Genomic DNA, 13,182 nt, shown 5'->3' with positions numbered 1-13,182 from the left:
AGAAAAATCTCAAAGTTTCTAAGTGGGCTCGAAAAACCTGGCGCTGACAGGCGGACCGCAGGGACCACAGGATGATCCACAGACCAAAGGCTCGGAAGTGTGAATGGAATTTGGCTCTCAGGTTATATGCAGACTCAAATCCGACGAGACCTGACGCTGGCCAGCCTCGATAGTACTAGTTCTCCTGTCCCAGTGACATCCAGTAAATTAAGGTGAAACGGTGGCGCGTAATTCCAGTACAGGAGTAACTTCGCGGTCCACCAATGATGAGCAAGAGATATACTACTGACCAATGGAATTGGATCAAAATTACATTGATAACCCCTGGTGTAATTCAAATACCGTAGTATCAGGGGAAACACAAACAATAGTTCGAGTGCAGGGTGCAGGTCATAGGCAGAGACGTGATAATAGTCCGAAAAAGAGGACACATCTTAGAGCAATGGCCCCTAGCCTACCTACAGTACTACACTATTTGTATATTGTTCCTGTACTCTGTAGTTCAAATTAACGTGGGGTGAAGATCCATGGAACGTCAACGGAAGAGGGAACGGGAGTATACATGGGCAATAAGTAGAAGGAAACAGTCCGTAGCATAGACGTCAATAGAATAGTAACAATAATATAAAAACTAGTAAAACAGTCGGTGTAAGAGGATCGACGGGGCCGAGACTTCAGGAGGGGAAAGCTAAAGGGGCTAAAGTGGATTTGCTCTCCTGACTCCCTTTTCCTTTCTCCAGCCTCTTGTGTGGATTAAGACTGTGAACTGTCGCCTCGACTCTATTTGTGCTCCAGTCAAAAGCCCAGTTATGCAGTGGATGCCTGCGCTTGTGTCCCGCATCCAAATCTAACCTACTTACGCGCCATCTACACGATGTCCACTATGGAAGAGCCAGTATCCCCCGGTTCGCACCCGTTGAACCACGATTCAATGGTCACCGTCTCTCTATCCGATATCCAGTCCAGTTCCGAACATACACAACCCGATTGGCGCAACCTCGACATTCCTCCCACGCCAGTGGAGGCAAGCCACATGGAGGAGAGCGACTCTTTTGGCCCGGAAATCCAGGACGGAAGGACAACCCCCATCCCCGAGGACAGTATGCCGACACCTGACGCAAACGGAGACAAACAATTGGAGGAAGGATTTAACGACGTGAATTGGGAGAATCTGGACAAGACTGAAGAGCAAGAACCGCGCGGGGAAGGGTCCGACGATGTGGGTTGACAGTTGCGAAAGGTGGAATGAGGGCACTGACATTCTTTCTAGTCCACCGCCCTCCTCCTCGCTCGACTCGAACAAGAGAACAACGCGTTAGCAACGAACCCCAAATCAGGCATTACCAATGTTCCACACAAGACGCATCAGCGGCAATCCCGCTCCGAGTCGCTGCACCAGATCAAGCGGCTCATCAAGGACCCAACGCGTGCTGAGCTGCGATATTCCCAGCTGCCTCCTCCCCCGATGACCGAGTTGGAATTCTGGGCTGCTTTGGTGGCTGATTACCATCAGACGGCTCAGCGCTTGCCGACTTTGACTTCGAATAAGATCCAAGGAGGTGTTCCCCCACCACTGCGAGGAGTGGTATGGCCGAGCCTAGCAGGTGCTCGCGACCCGAACCTTTTGGAAGAGTTCCAGCGACTACAAGGAGAAAGTAGTCCGTACGATGGGCTGATCGGCAAGGACATTGGTCGCAGCTTCCCCAACGTGGAGATGTTCCGCGATCCCAATGGCGAGGGCCAGCAGATGCTTGCCCGAGTATTGAGATGTTTCAGTCTTTATGATACTAAGATTGGTTATTGCCAAGGGCTTGGATTTGTGGTTGGCCCTCTGCTCATGCATATGACAGATGCTGAGGCCTTTTGTGTTTTGGTCCGGTAAGTTCTTGCGATGGAAGACGACGGAAATTGGCCAGGGGATACTGACTCGAGTATAGTCTCATGGACCACTATAACCTCCGAACATGTTACCTTCCCGATCTCTCTGGTCTTCATCTTCATGTCTACCAATTCCAGAATCTCCTCGCGCGTCATCGACCTGGTCTCTTTGAACACCTGGAAGCACTGCATGTTGAGCCGGTCTACGTATCACAGTGGTTCTTGTCATTCTTCGCGGTGGCATGTCCACTACCAATGCTCCTCCGAATTTACGACGTCATCTTCCTGGAAGGTGCTTGTGAGACTCTCATGCGAGTTGCGCTTTCTTTGATGCAGCGTAACGAGAAGAGAATCCTCGCTTGCACCGAGTTCGAGGATGTGATGCAATTGCTATTGTCTCGAAGCTTGTGGGACACGTAAGTCTTTGTGATCGCACAAACAAAGAACTATACTGACTCGTGAAACAGATACGCGTTCAATGCAGATGACTTGGTCAACGACTTTGTTTCTCTCACTTCTCTCGTGACAAACGAGAGCCTTCAAACTCTTGAGGCCAGTTACAACCAGTCCCAGGGCAACCCCACTGGAATCTCCTTCCCCCAAATGCAGGCCACAGCTTCTGGATTCCTTGGGCGACTATGGGCTGGCTCTTCCAACTCTCACCAATCAGTCAAATCACTCAACCCGAACTCGAGTCCGACACGTCCTAACAGTACCATTCGTCGCTCCACCTCTAAACAAAGCCTCACCTCCACTCTTAACTCGGTCGAGACTACCTCTGACGCAAGTACTGCTCCTACTGAGCTTTCAACTGCTACAACAGGCACTGATGGCAAATCGCGTGTCAAATCCAACATGTCCTCACATCACAAGGACCGCGACCTTCATACTCAGATTGAAGACCTGTTAATGGCACTAAGCGATTTACAACGCCAACAAGCCGATTTGACACGTGAATTACAACAGGAGAGAGAGGACCGTGAAGAAGATCATGCCCTGGCCAAGGAAATGTTGAGTCTCATTCAAGAGATGCCGGCTGAAACGCCGACAGAACTTATCAACAAGGCCAAGACACGCTTCGAACCTAGCGTGCCAAGGCGTATTTCCATCACCCAAACGAAGCTCCAACTAAATGACGATGTCACCCGATGGAAGGAAATGCACGAGGTGGAAGCCGGCCGTTGCTTGGACCTGACCCGTCGCATCGACGACTTCGAAAAAGAGAACTCGTCCTTGAAAGAACAATTACGAGAAGCCCGAGGCCGGATTCAGGATGGCTATCGCGATCGACAGCGACTCGAGCGCATGAACCGGGAACTACGCACCCTCAAAACACCCACCGCAGCTTCCACGACACCACCAGATACGTCTCCTACTGACTATGGAGAGGCACACTCCCCGACGAATGGCCTGCGTGAGCTCAAGCTCACCCGCACCAACTCCACGAAGAGCCCAACCTACAGCAAACGATCCAGTAGCCTGGGTCTTCAAAAGGTGCTGGCAACCGAAAACAACGGACCGGCCGGCGAAGAGGCCTTGCTCATGGAGTTAGTCACGTCCAAGACAGCGGAGGCAGTTGCGAAGCAGGAGCTTGAAGAAGTGAAGAGCAAGCTGGAGTCATTAAAAAAGATGATCACCCCAGCCCAGGCGGCGAAGTTAGAGCATCGCCAGTCCTTCATTGGACTTTCACCGTCACGAATGAGCATCTCTAAAGCGGCCACCGAACCAGCAAAGCAAGTGATGACACCCCCTGTTGCCAACACCGGTGGAGGGGGCTTTTTCAGTGGATGGGGCCGACGGGCCAACAATGAAGCCCCGTAATGATAGCTGTTGGAAATACGTGTAAACATATTGAATGCTTGTTTGGAACAAGCAGATACCCATTACAATCGGTTGTCATATTGGAACGCTGGAGTGAATTTAGGAGCTGGTTAATTCTGTATCTGAGTACATAGCGATATATCCCCTTTTGAGAGCACATACCTTGCTATTTGATGAATGCATAGATTTAATTGCAAGAAAAATAGCACCTTAAGACAAAAATACCACCGAGCTATCGTATTTGCTGATCCGGCACTTCTCGGAAGCCGCCGAACACGTTGAACCGCCACAGCGATCGTCAATGGACACGAAGTAAAGTAAATGTTAACTCGATCTGTCTCTCTTTATATCATTGGAAGCCCCTTTTTATCGACAAAGAACCACACGCAGAAACCACTTGTCTCGGCAGGACCCAACATGCATTATCTACAGCCTGCGATTGGCCCGATCAGCTCAATAGCCCTGAAGAACCAGGCTCCAGCGTGAAGCCGAGCCAAGCCGCTACGCCTCGCGCGAAAAGTGGGAGAGAAAAATAGAAAAATGGTCAGATTCCCCGATTATCTCGCATATTCATGTCTCTTTTGCCGTGATGGACTTTCCCGTGGCGCTGCGGGGTCTGTTCAGCTCTCCAAGGCGCCGTTTTGCTGCTGCTGCTGCGCTTTTGCTGCTTGTGTTTTTGATTGTGCCTTACTATAGAGAGCAGGGTATTGCTATCGTGCCATTACGCGCCCAATTGATTGAGTAACTGCTTACCCCGTATTCTTGTTCTTCTTTTTCTCGGCGCTTTCTGACTTTGTTAGACCTATAGAGATTCCTGTTGAGCCGTTTCCAAGCGATTATGCCAGCCAGCAGCCTATTAATTCATCGCGGGTCATTAATGACCCCTATCCGGACTATGATAGTCCGCAATGGATCTCTGCGTCGAAAGGAGCGTATCAGCCTTGCACTGGGCCCCACGGCCGACTCCTCAGCCGTAAAGATGAAGATACCATGATGAGTGGTTACCACTGGAATACATCAGGTGTGACAGCATACAAGGAAGGCTGTTCAGAAGGCAACTAATCGTCAATGTAGATTTCCCTACGCCCATTTTCGGATCGTACGAGGCATGGAATCTCGATCGGAGCCTTTGCGCCGATCGCTATTCCCGATATAGTCCTTATGGATATACGGAAAGAAATAAGACGTCCCGAACGCACGATTGGCATAGTCGATCATTTCGATCTGGCGAAGCGGCCGAGATCGACTGGCAGCACGTCGACTGGGCCCAATTACAGCAAGAATGTCTGCAGCGCAATGCCCTTCGGTATAGTACGACTGAGCCCAATAACAAGACTATTTGGGGTCTTTACAAGTCTCTCGATCCGGCGATGCAGCAGACGACCCTTGCGGAATCATCTCTGAAGCACTTGGAGGAATCACGAAAAGCTGCTCAGCCGAAACCAGAGCCTCGCACGGCTGTTATTTTGCGCTCGTGGATTGGGATGCAGTATACTGAGAATGATTTGTTCAACATTCGATCGATGATCATGGAGCTGTCTCTCTACTCGGGCGGAGAGTATGAGGTGGTTCTTCTGGTAGACTGTCAAGACAAGGACTTACCCAACAAGGGCGATCATGCCGCCTGGACCGCATTCAAAGAGAATCATTTGCCCCAAGAACTGCGAGGTTTGGCAGTCTTCTTCAATGACAAAATGCTCCAGGACTGGTATCCCGACATTGATGTCCATGTGTATGTATTCTCTGGGGAAAAGAGAGAAAGAGAGACTAGTCCCACTGACTCCCTACTAGAGCGATATTGCAGTACTTCCAGCCCACACAGATCTTCTCCCAGCTGCACCCCCAGTACGATTACATCTGGCAGTTTGAAATGGATGCACGGTATACTGGCAATATGTACGACCTCTTGCACCAGGCAACCGAGTTTGCCAAAAAACAACCTCGGAAGTATCTGTGGGAACGTAACTCCTACTTCTATATGCCAGCCGTGCACGGCACCTGGGAAGACTTCAACAAAAAGATAGATCTGGAAATGCCCGGCCATGACAGTGTCTGGGGCCCTCACCCTGCCAAGGGAATCGAAATCGATGGGCAGGCTCCTTTGCCGCCTTATCCCCACCCAGAAGAGGAGTCCGGCATATGGGGCGTAGGTGAAGAAGCCGAACTCATCACTTGGCTGCCCCATTTCGATCCGACTGGGACAGACTGGCCCTTCCGAGACCGGGTCTTCAATTTCCCTCAGGAGCAAGAGACACCTCGTCGAGCCGCTGTTGTTGCTATGTCCCGTGTATCTGCGCGACTACTTCGCGTTTTGCATCAGGATAAGGTGAGACTGGGAGTTGGGCTCGCTTCTGAGATGTCGCCTATCTCTTGGGCTTTGTATTATGGTCTCAAGGCTGTACAGATCCCTCATCCGATATACCATGAGGACCGATGGGACGCACCGCAATTGAACTACCGTGCCAATCCGGGTGAGCCTGGAAAAGTTAACGCTGGGATCGACAGTATCTGGAGCTGGGACAGGCATAACGACATCATTTACAATACGACCTTTATGTTCAACTCGAGGTTTTCAGAGAAGTTGTATAGAGCCTGGATGGGCTTTGATGGCGCTGAAGAGGTACGTACGCTGCCTTGGACCCAGTGCCCGTTTTTCTAACTGTCGACAGTGGGAAAAAGAGAACAGTCGACTCTGTCTTCCCCCTATTTTCCTACATCCCGTCAAGAACCTGCAAGCAAAAGGCAAAGCGGGATAAGTGGAGACGGACGATAGTTGAGAATAATCGAAATGGTCGTGATAGAAGGCGGGTAGTGCGATGCTGCATCAGGGTCCCATATAGCTGCGAAAATTGCTCCAGATTTCTGAGATCGCTGCAATTGTGGAACAATTGTGTGCCATGTATGGTTCAAGTGAATGAAATACGCTTTAAAGCTAACCATCTTCATATAGGCAAGAACGAAGATGTCAGGCCCGCCAAATTAGGTTAAATTAAGAGATGCGAAATTGTCGTATGTGGTCGGTTTTCATGGCCAGATTTCAAAGGGCCTCGGCTTGGTGGCGAAACCAATTTTTACGATCTCAGCGGGGCTTTTATCAGATGCGTTGCTCAGTAATCATGTCATTAAGAAAACCGACATTTTCGAGGCAGCAGAAGGGTTGAAACGGCAGCAAACGGCAGCTGAGGCCGGTATGGTCCCAGTGTAAATCCTGCCAAACATGCTCACATGAGCCAAATGAACTAAATCTGCAGAACATTCGTCCTTTCTACATCACTTCGTTAGCTTCACAATTAAGTTTAATTTTTAGATCGGAGGCGCTGGATCATCCCACTTCCAAGGTTGAAAAACCTACACATGAGGCTCTAGGCCTGAAGAGCTTAGCGTTGTGAGTGTTCGCGAACACTGTTCAGCAGTTAAGGCTGACAGGGTCCACGGAACGAGGCGGGGACAACTGATCTGTGCCTATCATCTTGATGGGGATCTCGCGTGGTACCCCCGATTCTATGTAGTTCCGTAGGGTTTTCACCGAGATTAGGGCACGTTTCACTTGACCCTACCTTTGGGAATGGAGAAATGGAACATCGACTACTGAATGTCCCTCCAAAAGTACAAAGGGGATTGAGACCGACGGCGCGGCGAGCTAAATCATAGTTGCGGTGGTTTCCTATTGGGGTTAGGTGTGTATCAGAGTAAAACTACTATAACAGAACCGGCCCCTGCTCCGGCTCTGGACATTTTTAATTCAATCTTTAGAGGTTCCTCTTCCTTCATTCACTATGAAGTTCCTCCTGTTTTTCACTCTTTTAACCCTACTGGTCGTGAGCCTGCACGCGGCTGAGACCACCACATTCCCTTCTTGCGCCGTATGTATACTTCAACAAACTCAAATTTGTGGCTGACACTGACCTGTCCTAGCTTGAGTGCAACACAGCATTGTTCTCAGGATGCTCGCTGACCAGCAATACGACATGCTTTTGCGAGAGTGACACGCGTCCGACCGCGCTGCTGAACTGTGTGGAGAGCAAGTGCACGACTAAGGAGTATTTTAGTGAGTTTCACCAGTGTTTGATCATCTATTGCATAATTTAGCTCTAACGGTCCCAGCCACCAGACGGCTCTACGAACAGAAATGTGATATCACGCCCCTCCAAGGCCCTTCGCTCGTCCAGGGCGGAACTATGGTGCCTCTTGTTCTCGCCACGTTTTTCTTCGTGGCGCGAATGATCGCCAAGAGCAGCGGCCTAGCTGGTGGCTGGGGATGGGATGATTATACGATCATCGTTTCTTTCGTGCGTACCGCTCTTCATGTTTTGCGGTGCGATATTAACCGTCTTGTAGGTTCTCGGCATTGCCATTTTCGTCCTGAATATTTACAGTAAGCCTACTCTCATGATGAATTTGACAAGAGATGCCAATCAAATACTGCAGTGGTGAAATTTGGCTTCGGTCGGAATATTTGGGATGTCCCATTTGACGACATTACCATGTTCTACAAGGTTCGTTCCCCCTCCCCCCTGCAGAGTCATTACCAAGCTAATCAATGCAGTGTTTCCAAGGTCTCGCCGTGATGTATAAAATCCAAATCTCTCTCGCCAAGATCTCGGTTTGTCTGTTCATGCTGCGAATTTTCCAAGCTCGCAAGTTCCGTTATATGTCCTATGCACTCATGGGTCTCAACGCCGCTACCGGCATCACTTGGGCCTGTGTGGATTCATTTCGTTGCTTGCCTACGTATTTGACATGGACTGGCTGGATGAATGAGGAGCAAGGAAAGTGTATTGACTTTATCACTTCCATTCTCATCAACTGTCTGGTCAACATCTTTCTTGACTCAATCTTGATTGTCATGCCCGTGTATGAAGTGATCAAGTTGCAGTTGCCCTTGAAGAAGAAGCTGACTGTGGCACTGATGTTTGTCGTTGGTTCAGTGTAGGCGTCAACCCTTCCCTTTCATCGGATGACCTTCTAGCAACATTGCTGACCATTACTATATATAGTCTTACCATCATCGCTATTATTCGAGTCGTCGTCTTCTGGAACAACCGCTGGGGTGCTAACCAGACTCTTGGTCTATACCCACTCATTCGCTGGTCAGTCATCGAAACTCAGATTTCCGTCCTGTGTGCCTGTCTCCCTGCATTCAGAGCCCTCATCGGTCGGTGGTTCCCTGCTCTTCTGGGAGGCTCCAAGGGCCGAACATATCCTTCAAACACGGAGGAGTATACCAGGCAAACCGACGGCAACAGCAAAATCAACAAGTCTGTCACCTACTCGGTGAACTATGCCGCGCGCTCAGACACAAACAGCGAGGTGGAGTTGGTGGATATGGATGCGAAGTACGCTCGATGATGTTCAAAGTCATGACATCCCTTTTCTTCTTTCTTTCAAGAAAAGTATTGTACCATCAAGAAATCTATCTAATATGACAAGAAACCTTCAATACAACCGGATCAAACATCGATTATGAGCAAATACTACAGTCGCGGTATGGCAATCTATCACATTCACCGGCCAATACCAAATCTACCAGCAGTTGGTTGTACAAAACAAGCATTTTTGCCTACAATGGATCGAATTAGCCGCGATGTATATGTGGTGAACAACCTTAGTCACGTACACGATATCCAGCTACTAAGTAGGTCAAGGTATAGAAATGTTGACACCCCGCGGCTATTTTCTTTTGTATCATAAAAGGATTTAGAGACAATCAGAAAAAAAAAAAAAAAAAAAAAAAAAAAAAATAAGTAGCAGTATCAATTCCAACACGTACTATAAGCCCCACTGTTCTTCTTTCAACTCGGGGAAGAAAGCACGTAAAAACTCTCCGGTGATCGGATCATACGGGAAATGCATGTCACTTGCACTGCCGCCATGCGTACCTGGCGCAGATGAAAGTTCAGACCCCAATAAATCTGCAAGATTTGAATTAATGCCACCCCAGCTTGCGATAGAGTCTTCCTGGGAATGGGTTTGTGATGGAGGTTGATCATCGTGGGCGGACAATGTCCCGGGTTCAACTGTTTTATCACGCTGCCCAAGCAAGGAAGAGTATGCAGAGTCAACTTCTGATTTGATCTGCTGCTCGTTTGGGCGAAATGGTAAATTGCTACTGTAGTATCCCAGCCTCAACGCCAGCCGAGAAAGTGCACCCTCACATAGTTGCCATGCACGATGCGCTGCAATGCTATGTCCAGACATTGCGTAAAGCCATTGTACAGACTTCCCCCCCAACTTCATAAGACTGTTTTCCTTTTCTGGAATATGGACGCAGCCAAATGACAGTTCCAAAATGATCACAGTCGCTGTCTGCATGATGTAGTGAAGCATACACCACCATGGACAGGTTTGATAGATGTAGGTTGTGTCTGGCTCATCTGGCAATAAATCAAGCATGTGCATCGCGGAATCCAGAGTCGACACGCTCATACGGTATGTGAAGCCATGAATATCGTCTTCTTTGTTCTGTGTGGTATGTCGGCAAAGGCACGGCCGACCAAGCATGATTTGTGTGCTGTAGTAGTGGAATGCCAAGCTGGTTTTCGCCCGTTGGGCTTCACTGTTCTCTTCTTCCAGGTGAGTGAATTTCAGCGCTGGCGGAAGATTTGATAACCAACTATCGACGGTCGTCTCAAGATGGTTGATACGGCCCTTGATCTCTTCCCATGACAGCATCGCACACTCGACGGAGTAAACCCGGTTCAAAATTTCTTGAGTTAAGGCCGTGAGATCGCACTGGTATAGAAAGTAAACCGCCGCCCCGGCAGGTAGGGATCGAAGCCATGAGCGCCCTAGTAGTGTATCCTTGGTTGGCTTGCTGTCCATTTGCAGTAGACAAGGGCTCGTCATTGCTCTGTTCAGGCGTTGTTCTCTCACTTCGAGATTTTCGAGCAACCGAATAGCTGAGGGCTCCAGCAATTGATCTTCATCCAAAGGAAGTGGCAATTGAGAGCTGAATGTCTTGAACGAGATCGCTGTTTTCCGGCCAGTCATCAAACCCAGCTTGTGCTCGACTGTAAACAGACACCACCAAATTCGACAATGTAACTCTTTGGTGTGACCTGAAATTGAATGACTTTCATTCTTCAGGTTGATACCGAGAGAGATTGCGGATCGGACTGCCAGAACTGAGATCCTCCACGCCCTGTGTCTGCATTTAGACTTGCTTCGCCGAAAGAGTCAGAATGTCATACCTGTTAATCTGGTTTATAGACAGCAGATGAAATGCGATCAAACCCTCTACTTGCACCTGTTGAAGGTCCGGATGTCGAAATAGGTTATCGCCGCCCATGCCAAACATTCTAGCACGGGTCATATAAAGGAGGTGATCTCGGGCAGACCCTGGCCCTGCTATACCAGTATTACAAGAGATATTTGAGGCTATCGCAAAGACCATGTTGAGCACTGCCATCCACCTATCGCTTGGCAGATGGGTTCTGTCAAAAAAGTTCCTGTACTGGACCGAGAACTGAGTCCGGTTAATGATGGGGTACTGTGGGTGAACCATGAGCAGATAAGTTTCAAACAGACGATCTGCCACCTCTCGTGGAGGTACCCAATACATTTGTACTGCCTCCGGGACATCGATGCTCAAGTCATCGAGATGATAATTAATGGTATGCGGAGGAATTCGGTCACCGGAGAGGCGATCATCGTCAGGTGTTGACTTTAGCGATTGCTGTTCTTCTTCCTTTAGCCGCTTGAGCCATGTAATTTCTGAGCTTTTACCCAAGAATCCAGTGGCACGAGAATTTTCAGTTCGGTTAATGTCATCTTCAACCCGGTCCACTGCCTCTAGTGATCCGATGGAGGAAGGAGAACTGGACCGATCGGGCTTACCCTGGTCCTGGAATAAGTCAAGGGGTGTTGCATTGGAAGCATAACCTGAATCTGGATCGTACTAGTCAAAAAGTCAGACAAGGTATTGGTTCCAGTGCAGCCTTTTCGGCGTGGACCCCAAACCTTCTGTAATAGATCCCTGATGCGCTTAGCAGGGGAGCCGGGAAGATCCCTGATCTCACTCAACATGGACTCATATTCTCGCACTTTGGTCGACAGCTCTTTGATTTGCCTAGCATTGGGCTTTGGTTCAGCTTCAAGAAAGGGAGAAGGGTGGATATACGGATGCATATTTTCAGTGCAATTGTTAGGTAGTGAGATTACCTTTTTTTCTTTTTCACGCGATGTCAACGGATATAAACATTCGATATTGAATTCTCGACATTGTCTGCAAGCCGGGACATCGCCAGTGCATTTTATTTTCCGCTGGTGACACGCTTCACATGCCCGTGGGACTCGGTTGCCAGAGGGTCGTGGGGCCACGAATCGTTGTCGAGGAATTGCAACCTTCATCAGGATAAACACGAGTTAATGAGTGCCTCCAAATCAAGCAAGAAGTTCGGCTTGGAAAGTGAAGTGCATATGGTGCCTGTGGCAAATGATGTCATGCAGCTGATAGACATGACATCACACTTCTACACAGTGAGAGAGAGAGAGAGAGAGTTCAGCTATTGAAAAACACTTAAATTATGTATATGTGATACTGCAGGTTCATTATTTGACTTTTCTCTCCTCTCCAAACAGAGCTGTAGCTGCAAGTCCTGCCCTGGTAATAACGAATAGAGTAGTGTGAACTTAGGTCCTAGTACCGCAATGATTGCCTTAGTGCTTAGCAGATTCTATGAATGATTAGTCTTGTGTCCGGTGAGTGACCGAGCCATACTGATTTGCTTACCCTTGTTCACATCTGCCTTTGTATCATGGGATTTCTCGTCTTTCTTGTCGACAATTGCATCTTTCGCAGCGCTGGCACGGGTACTCAGATTGGCATCCGAATCCTTGGCGACGTTTTTGTTGGCCTCCTTAGAAGTCTGGGCGCCTTTGCCCTGGACAGTCTCAGAGACGTAGTTGGCAGCATCCTAATGCTCCTCTGGTCAGTATACAGGAGAAGGTTCTTGGGTATCGGTTATGTTCGCTAACCTTGACAGTGTCCATCGTGAAATAACAACCGGGTCGTATCCTTGATTGATAGTAAGATGAATGATTCGTATGTTGATTGTATGATACTTGAACACGCTCCCAAGTTCTTGAGGTTGGAGCTCTTCATCTTTATAAAGGTAACCAAGCTTTCTTACGTCACCATTTCGTGATCCACACTGAGCACAACTTGATCATATGATATGATATTGACTCAACCAGAGCAAGATTCAACGAGCGATCAAGATTTTCGTATAGAATATATCCAAAAGTTGGAAGTGGCGTTTTGGACAGTATGGGGGCCACGGACACCAGTTGTCGTAACCTGGCTGAACCTGGCCGAACTTGGCATTTTTGAGTGCCTGCCATAGTTTAGATATGTAGAATTCCAGCCAGTTCACTTTGATGTGATGTAAGATGGATCTGGTGACCAGAAAAAGATGGATTCTACCGCTCAACGCTGTAGCATTGCATACCCTTTGCTCTATTCGCCTTTTAAAATTCAACCGA

General features: G+C 48.6%; 4 protein-coding genes across 4 annotated transcripts; 2 read left to right on the top strand and 2 right to left on the bottom strand.

Moving 5' to 3' along the window:
- Positions 1-874: 874 nt before the first annotated feature.
- Positions 875-6,455, top strand: N7508_004004 (putative GTPase activating protein (Evi5); the record flags this gene model as incomplete). The annotated part of the gene is made up of 9 exons (XM_058462070.1): positions 875-1,219; positions 1,271-1,878; positions 1,938-2,294; positions 2,346-3,695; positions 4,333-4,440; positions 4,500-4,720; positions 4,774-5,431; positions 5,491-6,319; positions 6,369-6,455. The coding sequence occupies 9 exons, from the start codon at positions 875-877 to the stop codon at positions 6,453-6,455; spliced, it is 4,563 nt and encodes a 1,520-aa protein (XP_058320695.1).
- A 1,020-nt stretch (positions 6,456-7,475) lies between these two features.
- Positions 7,476-9,048, top strand: N7508_004003 (uncharacterized protein; the record flags this gene model as incomplete). Its single annotated transcript, XM_058462069.1, has 7 exons — positions 7,476-7,562; positions 7,615-7,747; positions 7,804-7,988; positions 8,038-8,074; positions 8,128-8,195; positions 8,246-8,628; positions 8,697-9,048. 7 exons carry the CDS (start codon positions 7,476-7,478, stop codon positions 9,046-9,048), a joined length of 1,245 nt encoding a protein of 414 aa, XP_058320694.1.
- Positions 9,049-9,468: 420 nt separating this feature from the next.
- On the bottom strand, positions 9,469-11,826 carry N7508_004002 (fungal specific transcription factor domain-containing protein; the record flags this gene model as incomplete). The annotated part of the gene is made up of 3 exons (XM_058462068.1): positions 9,469-10,840; positions 10,890-11,596; positions 11,659-11,826. 3 exons carry the CDS (start codon positions 11,824-11,826, stop codon positions 9,469-9,471), a joined length of 2,247 nt encoding a protein of 748 aa, XP_058320693.1.
- A 531-nt stretch (positions 11,827-12,357) lies between these two features.
- On the bottom strand, positions 12,358-12,690 carry N7508_004001 (uncharacterized protein; the record flags this gene model as incomplete). Its single annotated transcript, XM_058462067.1, has 3 exons — positions 12,358-12,374; positions 12,431-12,614; positions 12,676-12,690. 3 exons carry the CDS (start codon positions 12,688-12,690, stop codon positions 12,358-12,360), a joined length of 216 nt encoding a protein of 71 aa, XP_058320692.1.
- Positions 12,691-13,182: the final 492 nt, after the last annotated feature.

Source organism: Penicillium antarcticum (genome assembly GCF_028974205.1).
Source record: "Penicillium antarcticum strain IBT 31339 chromosome Unknown utg000004l_segment0_segment0, whole genome shotgun sequence".
Classification (NCBI taxonomy): domain Eukaryota; kingdom Fungi; phylum Ascomycota; class Eurotiomycetes; order Eurotiales; family Aspergillaceae; genus Penicillium; species Penicillium antarcticum.
This window is presented reverse-complemented; position numbering and strand designations above follow the sequence as displayed.